The sequence below is a fragment of the Carassius gibelio genome, chromosome B1 (genome assembly GCF_023724105.1).
Source record: "Carassius gibelio isolate Cgi1373 ecotype wild population from Czech Republic chromosome B1, carGib1.2-hapl.c, whole genome shotgun sequence".
NCBI lineage: Eukaryota > Metazoa > Chordata > Actinopteri > Cypriniformes > Cyprinidae > Carassius > Carassius gibelio.
Window position 1 is genome coordinate 14,713,135 of NC_068396.1, and position 23,008 is coordinate 14,736,142.

Sequence of the window (23,008 nt, forward strand, 5' to 3'; positions counted from 1 at the left end):
GGATTGCATGTTATGGTCATATATATGCAGAATTAAAAATGTTTAAACGCCACTGATTAAGTAATATTCCACCTCTGTCAAGTTTATGCATGTTTTCTAAATTTACAACAAAGTACAAACAACTCTGTACATGGAACATTTTTTTATTGGTAACTTGAAGGCAAAAGGATGGCGATTGTAGCAATGCTTACACTCAGGAAAACTATAGAGAATATTTAATTATTTTAAATCAAACTTGAATAAATTTGTTTCCTGATGAATCAATGTGTCTCTTGATAAAACCAATTACAAACCAACAAAATTTGCAGGCAATATGTTGTCTCTTTGAAATTAAAATAAAACTACCCCAAGGGGTAATGCAGGTTTGTTAAGGGATGGAGGGAAACGTAAAAAAAAAAAAACTGCAATTTTAGGATATAAAAACACACTGGAGTAATATGCCTTCAGTATTTCTATCTTATTACAATTAATTTAATTCTCGCTTTGATTAACCTTACCCTAATCCTGAAATGTTACAAATGAGACGACACCAAATATGTTTAAGACACAAAAACGTGCTTAAATGACCAATTAGCTTTTAGTTTTAGTGCAGTAAAGAATTTCACATATCAATGTGCAAGAGCAAAAAAAAAGTGCTTTAACACAAAACCAACACAACATTTAAACTTCCTATTCTGATTACATCGAAAAAAAAAATAACACAACACACATACAATTAGATATTAGAGGGAATAATGCAAAATCAATCATAGTGCAACAAATATGCATAAATAACTGATTGCAAAATGATTAATATCCTGCATCCATTATGAATATGAAATTAAACATACTTGGAAAGGCCTAAATTGGTGATACTGATCTATTTAATTATCCATCTATAAATCAAGACAAACTTTTTTGAGGGGGGAAAATGTTAAACCCAATTTAAATAATTTTTATTATGCCTTTGTGATCTGTAACCCCTCCCGAATATAAACTTTCCCAATAATATGTGAGAAAACAAATAAATTGGCTTTGGATGAACCATATTTGGCTCTATAAAAGAAACCTAAGGGCCCTTATTTTGAAATAAAAGAGCAGTTCTAACACTATCATGCGCTATGTTTCAATAGGACTGTTGTTACCCTGAGAATAGTAATGCTTTTGGATTGAAATTATACAGGACACAATATTAAGAATTATTAGAACACAAAAGAGAAATAACAGAGTTCTGCATTCCCCAAACCAAATGAAAAGGAGAATGCAGCACTGACAATAAACGTGATTAAAAAAAATCTGCATGACATTAACTCTTACATGACCACCCTTTACATTAAAAGTGAAAATGTGCCTGTGACATCTATACCCCCCCCCCCCCTTTTTTTTTTTTACATTGTTAATTGTGGTAACAGTATATAAATCCACAATACAGATTATATACAATCCGAAGTAGTATAGAAATACTTTTTTTTTCTCTCCAAAGATTTATGTAAAACTGCTACTGGCTTGCAAAATAACTGAGCAGTAGCTGTAACAGGCACTGTTGTTAAGAGCAGTGAAGAACATTCGGGGTGGCTTGATCAATGTTTCCAAATTAAATTTAAGAATATATCAGTAAATCTGTTCTTTCTTTAAGGATAAGGGGACTTTAACTTTAAGGAACAACAAAAGGTAAATAATTTACAGAACATTCACAACACAAAGATAAACATTAACATTGTATATCGAAATGTTTATGTTTCCAAAGCTAAAAATTAACATTTCAGCTACACTTTGCAAAGCACTACAATTATACTTGTGAATAAGATAAGTGAAAAAAGATGCCATTAAAAATCAGTTTATGGCAATATTTTTCATAGCAAGAACGAAACAAGAACCTGTATCACAAGTATGTGTGCAACTTTTGTAAAGTGCAACTATATATTATATACAAGCTTCTAAATACAGTAAGAAAAAAGTCCATACTATAAATATAGTTGAATTACCAGTATAATGAAATGAAACTGTTGTATAATAGGCCATAGAACATTATAGTAATCAGTAGCATGAACAAAACAACAACCAAGAGCAGCAAAACTATAGAAGCCTTGTCATAAAAACAAAGCAATTCAGAGCAGCACTTGAATAAGGCTTTGCATTTCAGTCCCATGGTATGTGCATTATGAAATATGGACAAGGAGAAATTTTGATCCAAGTTCGGCAGCACTCTACTCTGAACTGCTTCATTCATGGAGTGTCTAAGTGGAGAGGCAAAATTACCCTGAACTGTTTTTGGTTTCAGCAGGCAGATAATGCAAGGATGTCTTTAGTTTGTGGAACAACACAACATTATAAAGAAGAAATTCAATTCTGAAAAGAGAATATTGAGTGAGGATTTCAGTTAGGATTGGGCCGATAGAAGATGACATTGTCCATCGCCAATGGCTGACAGACATCATGATGTTGAGCCAGCTAAAATTGAGGTGAAAATGCATTTAATAAAGACATTTTTCTTTGCTCGAGTGTAAACTCTTACCTACACTCACCTAAAGGATTATTAGGAACACTTGTTCAATTTCTCATTAATGCAACTAATCAACCAATCACATAGCAGTTGCTTCAATGCATTTAGAGGTGTGGTCCTGGTCAAGACAATCTCCTGAACTCCAAACTGAATGTCAGAATGGGAAAGAAAGGTGATTTAAGCAATTTTGAGCGTGGCATGGTTGTTGGTGCCAGACGGATCGGTCTGAGTATTTCACAATCTTCTCAGTTACTAGGATTTTCACGCACAACCATTTCTAGGGTTTACAAAGAATGGTGTGAAAAGGGAAAAACATCCAGTATGCAGCAGTCCTGTGGGCAAAAATGCCTTGTTGATTCTAGGGGGTCACAGGAGAATGGGCCGACTGATTCAAGCTGATAGAAGAGCAACTTTGACTAAATTAACAACTCGTTACAACCGAGGTATGCAGCAAATCATCTGTGAAGCCACAACACACACAACAGCAGAAGACCCCACTGGGTACCACTCATCTCCACTACAAACAGGAAAAAGAGGCTACAATTTGCACAAGCTCACCAAAATTGGACAGTTGAAGACTGGAAAATGTTGCCTGGTCTGATGAGTCTCAATTTCTGTTGAGACATTTAGATGGTAGAATCAGAATTTGACGTAAACAGAATGAGAACATGGATGCATCATGCCTTGTTACCACTGTGCAGGCTGGTGGTGGTGGTGTAATGGTGTGGGGGATGTTTTCTTGATGTTCACTTTAGGCCTCTTAGTGCCAATTGGGCATCGTTTAAATGCCACGGCCTACCTGAGCATCGTTTCTGACCATGTCCGTCCCTTTATGACCACCATGTACCCATCTTCTGATGGCTACTTCCAGCAGGATAATGCACCATGTCACAAAGCTCAAATCATTTCAAATTGGTTTCTTGAACATGACAATGGAGTTCACTGTACTAAAATGGCCCCTCACAGTCACCAGATCTCAACCCAATAGAGCATCTTTGGGATGTGGTGGAATGGGAGCTTCGTGCCCTGGATGTGCATCCCACAAATCTCCATCAACTGCAAGATGTTATCCTATTAATATGGGCCAGCATTTCTTGTTGAATCCATGCCATGTAGAGTTAAGGCAGTTCTGAAGGCGAAAGGGGGTCAAATGCAGTATTAGTATAGTGTTCCTCATTATCCTTTAGGTGAGTGTATATCTACCCATTGCATATTAAGATCTCCCACTGGTGAGTTAAAGAGATGTTACAGTCATTCTATCACTAGGCTGTCACACAGACACCATAAAAATAATGTTGATAGACTTCAAATGAAATGACCAGTCACTACATAGACTAATTAGTGTGAAAGCTGCATAAAACAATCGTCAAGCTGAGATTAGCTTATGTATGAACAAAACCTGAATATTATATTTCTTAGATTTAAAAGAGTAATTAACTTAAAAATCAACAGTGCTTTACAATATTTTAAATATATTCATATAGATACCCACAGTGAAACACCTGAATAGATTTTTTTTAAAGGCATGTTTTGTAGCTTGATAAAATGTACCATTTAACCTGTTCAAGTGTATCTTCGAAGTCTAAATGAGGTCCTGACTGCATGTTTTTTAATCCTTGTTGGCTGTAGTTTAGGCAATGTTTAGTTGAAACCATTTCTATGAAATAGTTGAGGTTTTGATTTAAGACTGTTTGTAGGCAGTAGATGAGGCATTGGTTGTTGTCCCTGACTTTCCTGAGCCTGAGGTTGCTGCTTCAACAAGACGGAGCTTCTTTTTTGGTGGGGTCTTGAGTGTGCCCGTTCGCTCTTTGACTTTGTACTCCAAGGTGCTGTGTGGCACCCCATAAATGCCCTGAGCTTTCGACACGCTCATCTTCCCACTAATCACCATGGCTATGGCCTCCTCCAGGATATCGTAGTCATATTGCCGATAACGGCCCCGCTTTTTCCGTGGCTGCTTGTCTCGGCGGTCATCATCTCCGCTGTCAACCACACTTCCAGTGACGCTCCCGCCAATGCTCCCGTTCTTCATGATCAGACACAGTGGAGGCAGGTCACCCTGGAGTAGATGTGACTCGAGGCCAGAGTGGCTTTCCATCAAGCCCTGTTTAGGGAGAATGGTCTTCAACTTGTGGAAAGCAGTGGACCCATCAGAGGCTTTGTTGGCTTGGTATACAGCATCCACCAGGCCAGCCAGATCCAGCTGGGCTTTGGGCTGAGCACTGAAGCATACCTGAGGGACTCGGATGTGCACAGCTGGCCCAGCAGCAAGACTCTGAGGAGATGTTGCAGTCTCAGTCCCGTCGTTCTGCTCCCGTAGCTGCGAGACGATCCTCTGCAAGGTTAAGTGGTGAAGGTATGACGAGGCAGTCACGGCTGCCGGGAACTTTAGCTCAGTGTGCTCTGGTGATGTAAATTTACATTTTCTTACTTCAGACTGCTTTGACTGTGAGTGAGCCCATGCTGCTACCTTCTGCAGGACTAGTCGAGTGTCATTGGTTGGGGACACTGCCTCTGTGCCCTTGCCACTGTCACCAAAAATCGATGGTTCCCCTGCCTTCCACTCTGGCAATAATGCCTCTGTCTGAAACTGTAAGGTTTTCTGAGGTATCCCGTATAGTATGGCTGCTTTGTGAATATCCAGTGATCCAGACTGAATATCTTTCAAGGCTTTAGAGAGCAAACCTTCTGCAAACTCAGAGCTGCGATCCAAAAAGTCCTCTCTGATTGGTCTCCTAAGGGGAGGTGAGTGGGAGGATGAGAAATGTACTGGTGAGCAGACCAATGACAGGACGCACTCAGGGTCCACTCCTTTACTGCCTTGTCTTTTGGTAACATCACTCACTTCTCAATTGTCTGTATAACACAAAGCCTTTGAGTTTGTTTTTGGCCTTAGGTTGCAAACGATACTTCTTGGAAGGACAGTCTCTCATCAATTGTGTGGAGAAAGACAAGCGATTATGGGATTACTTCCAGTATCTTTGCAATGCAGATGCATTTTGTGCGACTCTGGTGTCTATTTTCTCATGTGAAAATAATATAGCATAAATCAACGAATAGATCAAACAAATGAATAAATACAGGCGGTACAAAGGAACAAGTAAAGCCCCTGACTGCCGATCAATGTGACGTTACCTTCCAACAAGTTAGAAAAGAGTCAACCCCTTTGGCAGTGCAACAAAACCACCACTAAGTTGTACATAAAACACATCAAATGAATCAGGAGTAGAATTTGTTCACTCAAAATAATTGATCAATTTATATTTTCTGGAATAAAAAGCTCATCAATATTACTTGGGTCAAAATATTACCATTTTAGTACCAAATTTTTCTTTGGCTTTGGAAGGATGAAGAAAGTCAAGAACAGAACTTGGTAAACAAAACCTGAAGTACTCACCCTGAAAACATTCTTTGAGTAGTTTCATTTTCTGCTGATGTGTTTTTCTTTGAGAGGTCAAGTACTCCATCAACTATAAGAGGTAACAAGCAAACAGGGGAACGTGTGAGAGATGCACTGAATGAAAACAGATTCACTCTCTGACAGCAGATGACACTAAACTGCAGAAAATGCAGCCATTACCCTGGAAACCCCATAAATAAAGCAGCTATTTTCTAAAACGTACTTAATAGTCTAATAATTTTCAATTTTTTTTTTTTTTTACATTTATCTGGACTACAACATCCCCTAGATATTATTTGAAAGTGTTTTGATTCTTTATTGTTCAGTCACACTTTACATTAGGACTTAATTATTTAACAAACTGCCAATGAAAATTTCTTCGAAACATTTATCTATCAAACACGTTATTAAAATCAAAAGTTGCAACTGTGTTATTTAATTAGCTAACATGAACTAAGACTTGTATTTTTTTTTTCAAAGATTAATAACTTCTGTAGCAAATGTAGCTATATGCTTTATAGTTCTTTTGCACTTTAATCTGTGTAAAATGTTTACTTTATATATTTTTCTGTATTGCTTTATTGTATTTAAATATTCAGTTATTTCTGTTATAAGAAAAAAAGTTATTAAACCTGTTATACTGTATTTTTTTTTAACTATATTTCAACATCGTGATAATGCCGTGATAAAAGTATTAGCAATTAATCGCAACATGAGAAGTTTATACCGGCATATCCCTACACTCAGTAAATTGACCATTAATTCAGAGTTCTGTGCCTTTCAATGATAAGCATAATAAATGAAAGCCAATAGACCAGATTCTCTGAAAAGACTGAAAAAAAGTGTCTGAATATTAACAGTGATACTGTTTAATATTGCAAAGCTACAAACTCCAGAATCTGGTCTTTTGAATTGAAAACTGTTGTCATTTCCATAAAAAAAAAGAAAAAAAAAAGCCTTTATTACCTTGCAGGGCCTGAGAAGCTCGGCTAATGGTGAGGTCCAGAGGCCCATCACGATCCGGCTGATTGGGGAGAAGCTCAGAGGTTTCGCTAAGGCCATTCAGGCCCTCGTGAGCCTGGCTTTTACATGCATACTCTAAGGCAAACCTCCGAATCATCTTGCGCATCAACTCCTGTGCCACCAACGGTACGCTGGAATCGCAGCTCTGAGGGAATTCTAAGAAATTGAACAATAAAAGAAATAGTTGAGTATCTCATCAAATGGTTTCATCAAATGGTACATATTTTTCAATGCATTTCAGAATTTAGAGTTGATTAACTGAACTTGCATTGTGTACAAAACAACAACCGTAACACAAATCTGAAATCTCTTATTCTCTCTCTCTCTATTTCTTTCTCTCCTCATTCTCTTCTTGCTCTCTCTTTCGGTCCTTATCATACATTGTTTTGAAACGTGTACATACACAAGCTGTCACAATTCTTCCAACAACATGGGCCAAATCATGTAAAATCTGACATGCAATATATTACTTCAGCATAATAATATGGTTAATGGCATTATAAAAATGCATAATATATTGATAAATTAACATTTCTTAACCCAGATGTGGCTCAAAGTACCAAATTTATGACCAAAATTGTTTATTAGGCAATTTTTTAAAAATATAATTAAACAAGTTAATCAGATAATTTACATTTACATTTAATCAATTAGCAGACGCCTTTATCCAAAGTGACTTACAAATGAGAACAATAGAAGCAATCAGACCAACAAGAGAACGGAGGACCTAGTAACACTGCCGGGTTCAACCCCGGATAAGCGCTGCGTGAACAAAAGCCAGATCTAATGCCATGTCGAAGTGACTCTTTTACCGGCTGTTTTGAAGGAAGATCAACATTCGCAACGAAAAAATATGTGCAAACTGTAATGAAGCAGAGATCAGTTCATTTGCTTGCTTCAGTGGAAGTATGACGTGCCTAATGTTTTCGACTCATACATTACACGTCACGCCCTGATGTCACATGTAGTTACGGGATCTTTACGGGTTGTGTGTGAAAGCACACACATATCCCGGGTCATCACTGGCAGTGTGAAAGTGCAAAATCTAGTGACCCGGGAACAATTGCCAGAACACTTTACCCATGTATTTGCTGCAATGGCAGTGTGAAAGGGGCTTTAGTCTAGAACAGAACAGAACACGTAGCCAGGTTTTTTTTTTTTTTTTTTTCAAGAATGAGACGAAACAAGAAAAGAAAAGAAATGATAAATGCTAGTATTAGTTGGTTAGGTGCTGGCGAAAAAGATGAGTCTTTTAGATGTTTTTTTTTTTTTTTTTTAAATGAGTAAAGACTGTTCGAATTGAGATTGGGAGGTCATTCCACCAGCTGGGCACGGTCCAGGAAAAGGTGAGTGAGAGTGATTTTGAACCTCCTTGGGAAGACACCACATGGCATCGTTCACTTGCAGAATGCAAACTTCTGGAGGCCACATAAGATTGAACTTGCAAGTTCAGGTATACTGTTGCCGTGCCAGTGGTCGTCTTGTAGGCAAGCATCAGTACCTTGATTTTGATGCGAGTGGCAACTTAATGGAGTAAGCTGAAATCACCAGCAGTTCTGTCTTAGCAAGGTTGTGCTGAAGAGTGATGGTCATTCATCCAGCTAGAAATGTCTCTCAGACAGGCGAGCAACTACCGTCGGGTCATCTGGTTGGAATGAGAAGTAGAGTTGAGTGTCATCAGCGTAGCAGTGATAGGCAAAGCCATGCTTCTGAATGACGGATCCTAATGACGTCATGTAGATGGAGAAGAGAAGTGGTCCAAGTACTGAGCCTTGAGGAACCCCAGTAGCAAGTTGTTGTGACTTAGAAACTTCACCACTCCGCTAGATCCTTCAGGGTGTCTTGGAGAGGTAGGACTTAAACCACAGGACTGCGGTTCCAGAGAGGCCCATCTTTCTGAGGGTGGACAGCAGAATCTGGTGATTAACAGTGTCAAAAGCAGCAGACAGATCCAGCAAGATGAGTACTGAGGATTTTGAAGCTGCTCTTGCCAGTCGCAGGGCTTCAGTAAACGAGAGAAGGGCAGGCTCAGTTGAGTGGCCGCAGTGAATTAACTCTAAGACATAATAAATACATTCAAATACATAATCTGTAGGTCTCATATGAGCAACATTTCAGTAAAATGTTAACAGCTCACAATGTTTTATTAAAGAGATTTATCATTCAAAAATGAACAAACTATGGTTTTTAATAGTGGTGGGTGATATGACCAAACTCTTTTTCACTGTAGGAATATCGCAATATACCAAGTATTGATTATAATCGCATATACAAAATATGAAATATAGACATTGTGTTAATTTTGTTAATATTGTGACAATATACCGGAATTGGCGATACCCATAATATTTAAAATGAATAGGACTCTTCTGATAACACGACAAAAATACTTCACCGCCAGTTCCTGGTTGACCTCCCAGGTAGCATTATTGCGCCTTAATCAAACAAGGTGCAGCGTGTGCTCCGCAATTGAACAGTTGAAAGTATTTTTATTTATTTTCTTATGTTAAAAGGGTCGTATGATGCAGTTTTTGAATTGAGGGGAGCTGGGGTCCGGGATCCCCCATAAGGCCCCAAAAAAATGACTAGGGGGGTCTGGTTTTTTATTAAAGGTCCCCTTCTTCGTGATCCCATGTTTTAAACTTTAGTTAGTGTGTAATGTTGTTGTTAGAGTATAAATAATATCTGTAAAATTCTAAAGCTCAAAGTTAAATGCCAAGCGAGATATTTGATTTAACAGAATTTGCCTACAAAAAATTACCCGTTTGGACTACACCCCTCTAGTGCCTGTAGTAATGACGTCACTAAAACATTTTTTTTTGACTAACCACCGCCAACATGAATTCACAAAAAGGGGGGCGTGGCCTTGTTGCGCTCCGACGGAGAAGAAGGAAGAGCTGTTTGTGTTTGTCGCCATGTCGTTGAAACGCTGTTTTTTTTTTTATCTTGGAGTCCAATCATCTTTGTTTGGGCTTCCCAGGGACGCTGTACTTAGAGATTAATGGTTACAATTTATGTTTAACTCTGTTCCCGAAAATTATAATGCACATGTAAAACTATGTGCAGCTCATTTTGTTGAGGACAACTTTCTCAATCTCAATCAGTTTAAAGCCGGATTTGCACAAGATTATTCTTCAAAGATGGAGCAGTTCCCTCTTTGTCTGGAGAAGGCGTTGTTTATGGACCAAAACTGGTAAGTGCATTTTATTATTTACGTTGGTGCGTTTAACAGTTTCTGTAACTTATTACACGAAGGGCAACGCTGTTTAGCTTTGTTAACTAGATGTTAGGGCTGTGAAAAAAAACGAATGCGGTTTTCATGCGCATCTCGTCAGTAAAAACGCTCCTGTGACTATAAATACATCTCCAGCACGTGCGTCCTAGCCCAATCACGTTACCAGGAGGGCAGCCTGCTCTCAGCTGCTGTCGAATCACAGCACAGGTACCGCTGGCCCAATCAGAACTCGTTACGTATTTCTGAAGGAGAGGCTTCATAGAACAAGGAAGTCATCAGCCCGTTTTTGTGACAGTGAAAACAGCAGTATACAGATAGGTGAATTGTGTTAAAAATACTGGTTTTTTTTTACACGCGAAACATGAACACATGTTATATTGCACATTGTAAACACAATCAGAGCTTCGAAAAAGCGCGTAAAACGGGACCTTTAAAACTAAAATAGAAACAATATTTGACATAGCCCTATCTATTTTTTTTTTATTGAAGTATTGCACTGCCGCTCCCATAAAAAGCCAGTTCAAATTAGATTCATGTGAATTGATAGTGAATGAAGACAACGAAATTGATTAATAGTCTTTCTATTTTCTCCCTCTTGTAGAAACACTATTGTGACAAAACATTTAATGTAGTTTCATTTACCACTATAGAAGTTTACCCAACTATGACAACTTGCGCTAGAAAATATGAAATTAGTTTTTTAATGAAATAAAATGCGTACATGTGCACTGTTCAAAGTAGTAAATATAGAAAATATAGTAAATGCTCAGCAGCAAAAAAATGTTGAAACACAAAGTAAATGAAATTCACAAGTAAATGAAATTATATTATTATAATATGAAAAATAAATACAAATGTAAATTAGTTTTTTTTTTTGGGGGGGGGGGGGGGGGGGTGGGGCGCAAGAGCTTTGACAATTTGAAAACTGGAAAAAAAATTCCTTTCTCTCTGGAGTGTTCTAAGCTCTTGGTGCATAAAGAAGATTTGTAAGCAGGGCTCAAAATGTACTTTTTTTTTTTTTACATGGGAAAGCACTGGAGCTCTCAGCGTCAAAAAGTAGGGAGCACCAGCAAAAATTTAGGAGCATCGCAACTACAAATTATATATTTACAGATTTTATCCTTACATTTTTAACATTAATGCTTGGTTAACATTAGCTGTCAATCACTCGGTCACTGCTTTCCGCTAAGTACCGCAAGAAAATAAAGGACTGAAGAAGAGAGAAAATGAAAAGAACACGACAACCTAAAGTTAAGCTCTTTTTGGCAAGGGTTAGAATAGTGTATGTGGTTTTAAAATTTTACATTCAGCTCTGCCAATTGCACGGAACGGCTGGCAGCTAGGGGTGTGCGATATTAAAACATTATCTCTCTATTTTCTGGAATTTTATCAATAATAATTTGAGTGTTACTGTGCTGATATCTTGAGGACACCAGTTGACAGCTGATTTTTTTTTTATATTCTTCATATTCTGTGTGGTGGTCAGTTCACAGCAGAGACAGAAATTAATATTTTCCAATAAGTTTACATTTATTTTTAGTGAAAGGGAGTAAAAGTGACGTGGCATACAGCCAAGTATGGTGACCCATACTCAGAATTCGTGCTCTGCATTTAACCCATCCAAAGTGCACACACATAGCAGTGAACAGACACAAACCGTGAACACACACCTGGAGCAGTGGCCAGCCGCGGCGCCCGGGGAGCAGTTGGGAGTTCGGTGCTTTGCTCAAGGGCACCCAAGTCGTGGTATTGCCGGCCCAAAACTCGAAGCCACAACCCTAGGGTTAGGAGTCAAACTCTCTAACCACTAGGCCATGACTTCCCAACATCCCTTTACCTTTTATGGTCATTTTTACCTTAAAGCCAAGTGTGCATTATCAATTTGAATAAAGTTTTTATATTTAAGTCAATTATAATTTAGGCTATTAAGGCTATTTAGGCTGTTATCAATCAAATGAAAATATCAATCAACAAAATTCATCTTTGCAATGCACAGGAAACACAGAAGCTGCATCTGAAATGGCATTTACACACGGAATAATGCATTTAACTTGCAGTTACACATACATAAGTAATATTTGATATTATTAACAAAAACAGGCAATATAGTGTCTAAAACGTAAGTCTCTTAATATTAACCTTGTTTGTTGAAAAGTTGTATAAAATCAATATCACATTTGTAATCATGCTGATTTTTGGAGGAAAACCAGCACTCATTTTGTGATATTGATATTAATTGATGAGTGGTACCCAGTGGGGTCTTCTGATGTTGTAGCCCATCCGCCTCAAGGTTGTGTGTGTTGTGACTTCACAAATGCTTTGCTGCGTACCTCGGTTGTAACGAGTGGTTAATTTAGTCAAATTTGCTCTTCTATCAGCTTGAATCAGTCGGCCCATTCTCCTGTGACCGCTAGCATCAACAAGGCATTTTCGCTGACAGAACTGCTGCATACTGGATGATTTTTCCCTTTTCACACCATTCTTTGTAAACCCTAGAAATGGTTGTGCGTGGAAATCCTAGTAACTGAGAAGATTGTGAAATACTCAGACCAGTCCGTCTGGCACCAACAACCATGCCACGCTCAAAATTGCTTTAATCACCTTTCTTTCCCATTCTGACATTCAGTTTGGAGTTCAGGAGATTGTCTTGATCAGGACCACACCCCTTAATGCATTGAAGCAACTGCTATGTGATTGGTTGATTATTGCATTAATGAGAAATTGAACAGGTGTTCCTAATAATCCTTTAGGTGAGTGTAGAAGCTTAATGCAGAGAAGATCTTGATAAAGGTTCAAACCGAAACCAAGCCATTCACACAGATGCATATTCAGCTCATTGGACAGACAAATATGACTGTTGCACTCGCTGCAAAACGATCTTTGTGAATGGCGCTTCGGGTCTTTGGATTAAGAAATGCATAAATACATGATGCTGTTTTGTTCACAAATGTTTATGTAATTTCCGAAATGATAGTTTAGATGTAATGCATGATTTTACAAAGCTACTTCCTTGTGTTGACAATTTAAATATGCTGCATTATTTTGGTCTTTGCGCCCTCCTGTGGCCTATACAATTACACTTATTCAATAAAGACCTATTTAATCTGCATATAAAACATTAGAAATTAGATATTTAATTTTTGTTTTGTGTTTGATTGTTTAAAAAACCTATTAGTTTCTTGTCTCAAATTGCGTTAATTTAAAAATACAGTGCTTAAATTTTTTTTTATTTCTTTTAGTTTTAAAAAATGTGAATAATTATTGATACCGAATGATATGAAAAGTTATATTTTAGCTATATTGGCCAGCACTACTGTTTCCCTGGTTAATGGCAGAATACAAAGCAGTGCAGCACCGGACTTTGACATGCAGCGCTTTAGTTTATTTAATTAAATCATAGCCTTTTGAAGTTTAATCGTCACATTAAGCCAGATCGCAATTCTGGTCTGTCCATCCCCAAATTTAATACCTCTTGATATCATAATTAAGACTTTCTTGTACAAGACTTTTTTAGGCCTTAAATTTGATCCCACGGAAACCCTGGTTAAAGGGATCGTACGATGTTGCTAAAAAGAACATTATTTGGGGTATTTGGTGTAATTAAATGTGTTCACGCAGTTTAAGGTTAAAAAAAAATCTGAAATGTGTCGTTTTTTACAAAGCTCATCAATCTGAAAAGTGAGGTGTGCTCTGATTGGCCAGCTATGGCCAGTGCTTTGTGATTGGCCGAATGCAAAGCATGCAACGGAAATGTTATGCCCCTTATTATACTGTAATTCCTGGTCAGAACATTGGCGAGACAAGACAAAAACAATAAAACTCATTACAAACAAGCCATTAAATGCATCCAGTGGGGACACAAATGGATTATAATGACTTAAGTTTTTTTACGTGTTGCTTCGTGCTGTGTAAACATAAAACCATGTCTGCATTTGTGATCTGAGAAATGTCAAACAACAACTCCTACTCTTACGCCAGCGCTTCTCAATTCCAGTCCTCACGCCCCCCAGCTCTCCAGCTCCGCAACATCTTCACACATGGACATCATATTCACGTCACGCACACTTCAGTGCACTTTGAATGCAACATATACATTCACTTTGAACTGGAATCATGGCGGAATATCTTGTGATGTCCACTTCACAGGGAACTTGCGTTCAAATAGAACAAACATCTGAAGCATTAGAAAAACATTCAAAATGTGCACAGCAGGGGCGCGGGGACTGGAATTGAGAACCGCAGGTATAAATCGTCTATCGGCCCAACCCTACTGTACACATTCACTTGTTGAGCATTTCCCAAACTATAATGCCAGACAAAAATATGTGAAATCCTGTGCAACATTTTGAAATATGATAGGCATCAACCTTTCATTGCATCTAAATGTTGTAGGACTCGCCTGCATTTTAGCTCGCAATCTCCAATGATTTATTAAAAGGCACACTGCTATTTCTACTTAAGTAACAAATTTATTGACATTATTAACTGTAATCAAATTACTTTTTTATATTTAATTTTATATGTTACGCATTCAATTTTTGCGTTACCAGGAAAAGTAATTAGAATACAGTATCACGTATCCCCAACTCTGATTAGATTTATGCAGTCGATCCTAAAGTAACTGCAACCTAATATACCTGCTGCTGTCTGTGCCAATAATGCTAAGAAAACAAAGGAAAGAAAAAAATCACTCACTACTCGATTGGAAAAAAAAACAGCAACGGTGTATATTTTAGGGCTGAAACGATTCCTCGAGTAACTTGATTACAAAAAATGATTGAGGCACATTCCTCTGCCTCGAAGCTTCTTTTAATTTATTTTAAATCTCACGTCAGGTTCTTTCGCAATTTTTTTTTTTTTAATGTGACAACGCATTTACGTCACCCACAAAGTGGAAGGAGACACAAGCACTGAGTCCGAAATCGCATACTGCAAGGAGTCAGCAGTGTTTTGATTTGAGGGAGTGGGAAAACGTAAAGAGAACGTCGTGGCTGGTGTCCATTGCAAAATAAAGCTAACATACCACAACTAGGGCCCTATGATTTCCGCGATGCAGAAAATGCGGAGGGAACCGCGGAATCCAGTCATAAAAACGGAATTTACAGTTTAACATGGAATGGCACGGAATTTGCCAAATTTTGAATGAATTAATCAAAAATAGGTCATTGCTAGGGGTGTAACGGTTCACAAAATTCACGGTTCGGTTCGATACGATTCACTGGTGTCTCGGTTCGGTTCGGTACGGTTCGGTATGTTTTAGATACAGCAAAAAAGAAAAAATTGGCAGATACATTTCCTTGATTAAATTTTTTTTTTTAATTAAAACTAACAAAGTATGTTTTTTTGTGTGTGTGTTTTTTTTTTTACATTGAACAATGATGGAGCTATTCTTTACCCATCTTCTATGGTGTTTTCTTAGCAGCATACTGTATAAAGCAAAAACAGATCCTTATTAAAAAAAAATGAAAATGTTATATTTTTGTAGTAGTTATGAACAAATACAAAGATTAAACTTTTTATGGAACTCTAAAACTCTTTATATAGTGTGTTTTTACTCAATTGGTTCTCTTTAGGGCTTATGTTTTTTGGAACAAAGCAGGAATTACGGTCTGGCTGAAATGGGCTCGTGAAGGAATATTGTAACGGGGCTCAATTACATTAAGCATGTTCTTAAAACCTGCGTTTTCCACTACAGAGTAAGGCGCTCGCTCACTCAGCACGCGCTGAAGGCTCGTTGGAAAATGGCTAAAGGGTCTTTCACACAGGACGCGGTATGCGCTGCGCTGCGCTGCGCTGGACCCTGGGCTCAGCGTTGCTCTTCAGATACAACGCGATTTGCGCTCCAAGAGCAAAGTAGGTGGAGTTTTCAAAACTTCCCATGCATACGTTCTATTTATAACAGTTCTTCTATCTAATAACGTGCAGGCCTGTTAATTGTATCGTACTGCTCAGGAAATTCTGACACAGTACAGTACTAGTCCATTTTGATTTCCGTGCTTGTTTGGATGCCCCGATCGATTGGTAAAGTGCACCCAAACACCAGACCTGTTGGTTACTGGAGGATCTTATATTTCTGGTCTGTTAAACGCATTGGCCATTTTGCAACGAGCCTTCAGCGCGTACTGAGTGAGCGAGCGCCTGACTGAGTAGTCTAGTCTAACATAAACATATAAGATGGTGTTTTTTTCTTCTTCGGGAGTGTCAGGGGCATTGCCTGTTACGTCGTTTGGGTTATTGGGCTACCTTGTTGAACGCATATCATTATATTTTACAATTTTTTATTTATTTTCCAAATATAATTAATTAGTCCAACGAACCGTTCGGTACATAATGCGTACCGCGTACCGAACCGAAAGCCTCGTACCGAACGGTTCAATACGAATACGCGTATCGTTACACCCCTAGTCATTGCACTTACATCAAATCACGATTTGGACAAATATCTGTACATATTAAGCCGGAACCGTCTATTTAAATATGAATCCTGCATGCTCTCTGTGTTAACGAATGGCGCAGAAGCACGAGTTCCTTTATCACACACACTGAAGCGCGCGCTCGTGGTAATTTCAGCATCTACTGTCTCACTAAATAAGGACGTGAACACATGAACAACATCTCCAGAACTGCTCTGACAGTCACTTCATGAGCATTTGACCATTTGATTTGAGTAAAACTAGCGTCACATCACATACAAGTCAAAATAAAAGTCCGGTTAAAGACTATTGTTCAGCAGAATGTACATAGCCTACTACTAAAAAAAAAAAAAATAATAATAATCCAACATTATTTTTATTTTTTTTAAGGTTTAATCACACAACATTTCTTCCATGTTTTATTTTTAATAGTAAATCCCCTTTGTTTACCAAAAAGTAAAGTTAATGTTCAATAATGAAAAGATAAATTAATGTTTTATGTGTTTAATGTGCATCTCAGAAAATGCTTTATTTAAAACCCCATCTGAATGGCACTTAAATACACTTAATTCATCTGTTAACTTTGTCATTGTTCACAGTACAAGTACAGACAGAGAAACAATGGGTAATAATTAAATGTTTATTTTTGTTGTGTGCATTGCATTCTATGCATGTAAAAAATAAAAATGTTTTTTTTTTTCTAAAAAAGGAAACTAAAAAAGGATTCCTTTTATTAAAAAGGAATGTTCATTTTAAGAGACCCGGGAGTCTTATTTTCTCTTGCATAATTAATATTGCACTTTAATTAAGCAAAAACACATTTTATCTGATTACTCCATTAATCAAATGGAATTTTTGGTAGAATACTCGATTACTAAAATATTCGATAGCTACAGCCCTAGTATATTTCATTCATAGCGTTGTATTTGACATTTTCCTTTATTCAATTTCCAAGTAAATTATATGTGTCTGGATGCTAGGCGCCAAGTTCAGCAGCTACGCTACAGAAAGCTGACAGAAATACTGAAGTAAAATTCTGTTGCTATGAAAATTATGCTGCTAGGATAAATACGGCCTCATCTACAATGGAGGCGTCCCAAGTATATCTGCAAACCTACCAGAACAGACCTGCTACTCATTTTTGGATCATGACCCAGCAGTTGGACCAATCGTAAAATACGTAATAGTTGTCACAATGACTTCACACCTTATTGATAATGGAAGTAAAAATTAATTTCTCACCCTTCTTACGAAATATAGCATTGAGGAATTGGTCTGCTTGGCACTGGGGTTTTTCAGAGGTGGGGAGGCCCTGAGGTGGAGGTGTTTCAGCAGGTGGTGGCGAGCCAGGCACGACCACAGCAGGCTGGTCCTATGTCACAAAAAGCAATAGTCAGTTACTGACCCCTGTCAGATACAGCCGATACAAGGACTGCACGAATAATCGAATACGATTGTCATGTGCATTTTGTCAAAGCCGGTTCTGTAATCAGTAGTAAATCTCCATCACCTGCTTTCAGTTGGAGCAGCATTTACTACACAGAGCTGTAGTTCACTGACAAAAACAAACTGCAGATGATATAATCATGCGATTATGAAATCAAATAATAATGACAGCTGTTTACGTAGCTTCTCTGTAAATTACAGCTCTGTGTAGTAAATGCTGTGCCATCTGAAACAACGTAAAAAAAACACACATTTAATAACATGTTTTTACTCCAAACTAATAACGTCAGTCAAGTGTTAAATTAATTTGGCCTTTCCATGCAAGAGCGCCCTCTGTCCTTGGGATGGAGATTTACTACTGATCACAGAACCATGCTTCACTGAAAGATTTGGGTCGACTTACATTCAATTTCTCTAGCTGAAGGTTGCAAAAAGAGCAGTTTGCATTCATGGACCAATCATCCACAGCCTCTGGTTCACACTCTAAAGGGAGAAATATATGAATAGTCATCAGCATCAAAAAAAGCTGAATTTTCTAAGACCAAGCATAGGTGAATATTACCACACACACAACATAAAACTCACCATCAAATATACTGAGATCTTGCAGCAGCCTTGGACCATATATTCCCTCCAGTATACTTTCAAACCCTGCAAAAAAAAATAAAAAAATTTAAAAAACAAAAACATCATCATAAACACATTCATATCCGTAAACCTACACAGATCCGTCACAACTCTTCCCTGCCACAAAGTGGTAGTTGATAGGGCTGTGCAAAAAATCAAATGCGATTTTCATGTGCATCTCATCAGTAAAGGTGGTCCCTGTGATTAGAAGTACAGGTTTTGTTTTGAAAACCTGGCAATCCTGATCTTAACCCACGTGCTGGAGATATACTTCTAATCACAGGAGTGCCTTAACTGACAAGATGCGCATGAAAATTGCATTTGATTTTTTGCACAGCACTAGTAGTTGATGTTTTATTTTAAAAGGTTTACAAATGTAAACGGTTTCTTGTTTACAATATTGGCTAGTAAAAAAGTAATTTTACATGTAATATTTAGTTATATGAAATGCTCTAACAACAAAAGCACATAGTCACTGCACACAAAATCATTAGTTGCAAGACCCTAAATCTATTTTTTTTTTTTTTAAATAAGGTGGACATGATGTTAAGATAAGTGTAAATGTTATTATAACTTATTTAAATAAAAGGAGGGAAAAGCTAATATTGGCAGTGCTGCAGCATGGCATACATGAATGATACCCTTCATTCACATTATTTCCTTAAAAATAAAAAACACACACAAAAGCTCACCCAAGAATTTTTTTTTCTCTCAAAGCAATAAAACCACAAATTACATTTTAAGACAAAAAAACATGTAATGCATGTTAAGTGGACCATCACATCTTTAAAAATCTAGTTTTAAATATGCCAATATTTAAGTTACCCTTATAAACCTCAGAGGTCTTGACATTCTCGACTGTATCCGACCATTAAAACCAAACAACAAATCACAACCTATTAAACTTAGATTCTTTTTACATCAATTATATTCTGTTTTAAATTATAGTAAAAACAATTCTAACAACTCATTTTAATTTGCATAAATTCAATTTATACTACCGTTTACAGCAGTGTATAAAATGCGTGTCAACTGATCCGGGTGTGTGCTCACATTGTGTGTGTGTGTTCACTGCTCTGTGTGTGTGCATTTCGGATGGGTTAAATGCAGAGCACAAATTCTGAGTATGGGTCACCATACTTGGCTGAATGTCACTTCACTAATCACTAACAGTTTCACAATAAACCGGAGGTCATTTAGTGATTCGCTTATGCAGTAACGTTAAACGTCATTAGTCTAGTCATCTGAATCTGTGGATTTACGATGAACACCGTGAACTCTGCCAAACAAGTGTCAACAACAACACTTCAGTTTCACCACATTTTAAAAGCGTAACCTGTGTATCTATTCAATTAACGTTACTCGTTTTCAAAACGTCAAAAGAAAAAAAACCACATTCAGTAATTTAGTAAAGAAACACTTTCTAATGACTTGTAAAAACTCTTCTACTTTTGGACATCTCAACAACATCCACGGCAATGGTGCAAATGGCTGTCAATAATGATGAATTATTATTATAATACAATCAAGCGATCGTTTGTACATCGGTATTCTGTGCAGATAGGGTCAATGAGTGCAAAGCTAACTCGGTTATCGAGAAATCAAAAAGTAAGAACAAAGAAAATGGCAGAACTCGCTTGGCCGTTGTCCGTTTTTTTTTCTGTTAGCTACAAAGGCTACCTCGGGCTCGCGCGGACCACGGCTCTATGTAAATGTTTTTTGTTTTTTTTTTTACTTGACACACGCTCGCTTAGCAACTCCGAGAGCTAGCAGCGGCTGGGGGAGGGAGCTCCGCGAGAACCGGGAGAGAAAGAAACCGAGCGCAACACTTGAGTGGATGGATTGTGCGATATGTACGCTTTTGAAACTAACGTTACGCAAATACGGTTTTTCTGCACCGTTGATTTATTCTTACCGACACAGTGGATGAGTTTGTGTCGCCATGAGTCGAGTTCCCGCCGGAATCCTTTTCTTTCGGCCGTGCATCTGGAGCTCCGGCACTGGGTCGCCATTCTGTCCGTCCACCTTCGCCCCGGCTCTAAGCGTGACGTCACCGCGCGTCATCCATATCACGGCTCCGGTTGATTGACACGTGTCAGAACAGGCCAGGGGCGGAGCTTAGAGATGTAAACAACCCCCAGTATGCGCATTTATTTAGCAAAATTGCTGTGTGCTGTTTGAGTTATGGAAAATTACAGTAGCTGTTTGATGACCTGAATGCAGTGTACCTATGCCAGTGTTTAATTTAATATTTAGGCTGTAAGGTTAAGTTGACATGTCTGCAGCTGTCATCTATGACTCTCGTACTAGTATTACCATTAAATAATATTCTTCCTATCAATCACATAATATTACAAGACCTTTACAATGTGTGCATAAACTATCAGCTCTTATGCAACAGTTTGTGGCCTACTGTTTAATCATCAACTAGAATCTGATTATAATGGTAATTATGTGCTAAAACGGCTGTTAGTTTAATAATACTGTAAAAGTGGCACAGAAAAGCAGCTTTACCGATCAGGAGAATCAAGCAGATATTGCATTGTGTTGAGTAAAATTTAAATGATAAAATTGTGGGCACATTATTTTCATAATTCAATTGTGTTCTATGCATTTAACTTTGGTGAATCATGAATTATAAATCTACTGATGTGTCCTTTTGTCTTTATAATTTAAAACGTTAACATTAAACCTAATGTGTGCCCCTCCCCCATTTCACTAAAGTGACACACACATACACACACACATACACACATAGAATGTATATGAAGTCCAACTGTTCAGAAATATGAAAGCACTCAGAGAGAACAGATGGAGTTAATGCCCAGCTGAGCATCTAAGTCAAACACACACACACACACACACACACACAGAGAGAGAGAGAGAGAGAGAGAGAGAGAGGGGAGAGAACATGACTGTTTTACAATTCAATATGCTGCTTCTAATTCAGATGCACATGCAATTGATTTTATATTCCCCTTCTCCATTTTGGATCAATATACAGGTCATATATCAAAAGTATCGGTCAACATGTTTTAATTTTACAAATTGTCCAAGTGTGTAAAATCCATGCTGATATCAGAGTGTCACTTGAGGTCAATTTGAACTAATTGTATCCCCTTGGATATTAGTCTTTCTGATACAGCTTTCACAATACATGCATTCAATGCCACATGACAATTTTACTGCTTGACTTTCAGTTTGAACCTCAAATCTCTACCCATATCACTGAATAGACAAACAAAATAAAAAAAGAAAGAAAGAAAGAAAATAGCTATCTTATGAATAATCTCTTTCTCTCTATCATGTGCCTTGTTTGCTATTGGAAATATTCACCAACATAGTAACTAATATGTTCTGTATTGTTTTATTAAACTCAAAACAAATAATTAAACCAAGTAACTAAATTATTTTGAATGTAGAAAAGTAGGTGTAGCATTCGTTTTCTATTTACAATTTTTTATTGATCAGTATTGGAAAGACATTAAAACATGCTCTAGTTCTCTAATAATTTCGAGCTTTGCCATGCAACAGCTTTGTTAGAATGACTTCTTGCATGTATTCAGGCATGTTTTAAATTGCTCAAAGCCCTTTTAACTAACAGTAAATCAAATAGTGCAGAAATAAAAAAATAAACAGATTTATTGTACACACATATTTTGCTAACAACATTTTAGACAACTCCCCACTCATTGTGTAAATCCACACCTGCTTTTAAAGACTCTCTGAGGAGGTCTGCCTTTAAATATGCTTACTTTAAATGAGTCTGGCATATAAAGTCATCTGAATCATCGTGGTCATGTTACTTTACATGCACTGCTTACTCCCTCTAGCTATATTTTATCTAATTCTTATGAGTCCCTGAGAAAAAGAACTCTTTTAGGTTGGTGGCAACCATGCCCCTCCTCCACAGCTACATGGCTAATGGTGGTAAGGACAGCATTGTTTCACTGACAGGGATAGTATCTATGTTACAGGCGATTTCTAACCTCCCATTCTTGGCTAAAGTTCTTGAGCGTGTTGTGGCTGTTCAGTTAAATAATCACCTAGCTCTGAATAATCTCTTTGAACCTTTTCAATCTGGGTTCAGAAGAGGGCATAGTACTGAAACCGCTTTAATAAGGGTCGTAAATGATCTTCTAATCACGGTGAATTCAGGTGCATGCAGTATTTTGGTCTTGTTAGACCTCAGTGCTGCTTTTGACACTATATGTCACTCTCTTCTGCTTGACAGGCTAGAAAATTGGTTGGGGCTTTTTGGAGCTGTCCTCAATTGGTTTCGGTCTTATTTAACAAATCGTGCCCAGTTTGTTGGCTTGGGTAACTACAAATCAGATACTGTGCCTGTTCGACAGGGAGTTCCTCAGGGTTCAGTATTGGGT

The 23,008-nt window shown here is 37.7% G+C and overlaps 1 protein-coding gene across 3 annotated transcripts in view; it reads right to left on the reverse strand.

Annotated features, from left to right (window-relative positions):
* Nucleotides 1–20,756, reverse strand: part of lcorl (ligand dependent nuclear receptor corepressor-like) — a 28,497-nt gene extending 7,741 nt beyond the window's left edge. For 2 of the 3 annotated variants that reach the window (XM_052545279.1, XM_052545278.1), the window contains exons 1-6: nucleotides 20,542–20,729; nucleotides 18,585–18,650; nucleotides 18,403–18,482; nucleotides 17,796–17,925; nucleotides 6,849–7,061; nucleotides 5,880–5,952 (exon numbers count right to left, since the gene is read on the reverse strand). In XM_052545279.1, coding sequence (XP_052401239.1) covers nucleotides 5,880–5,952; nucleotides 6,849–7,061; nucleotides 17,796–17,925; nucleotides 18,403–18,482; nucleotides 18,585–18,650; nucleotides 20,542–20,638 — 659 coding nt within the window. In that variant the 5' untranslated portion in view covers nucleotides 20,639–20,729. Of the gene's footprint in view, nucleotides 1–127; nucleotides 5,218–5,879; nucleotides 5,953–6,848; nucleotides 7,062–17,795; nucleotides 17,926–18,402; nucleotides 18,483–18,584; nucleotides 18,651–20,541 lie in introns of those variants that run through there. The other variant, XM_052545280.1, reaches the window with a different exon arrangement.
* Between the last annotated feature and the right edge of the window lie 2,252 nt (nucleotides 20,757–23,008).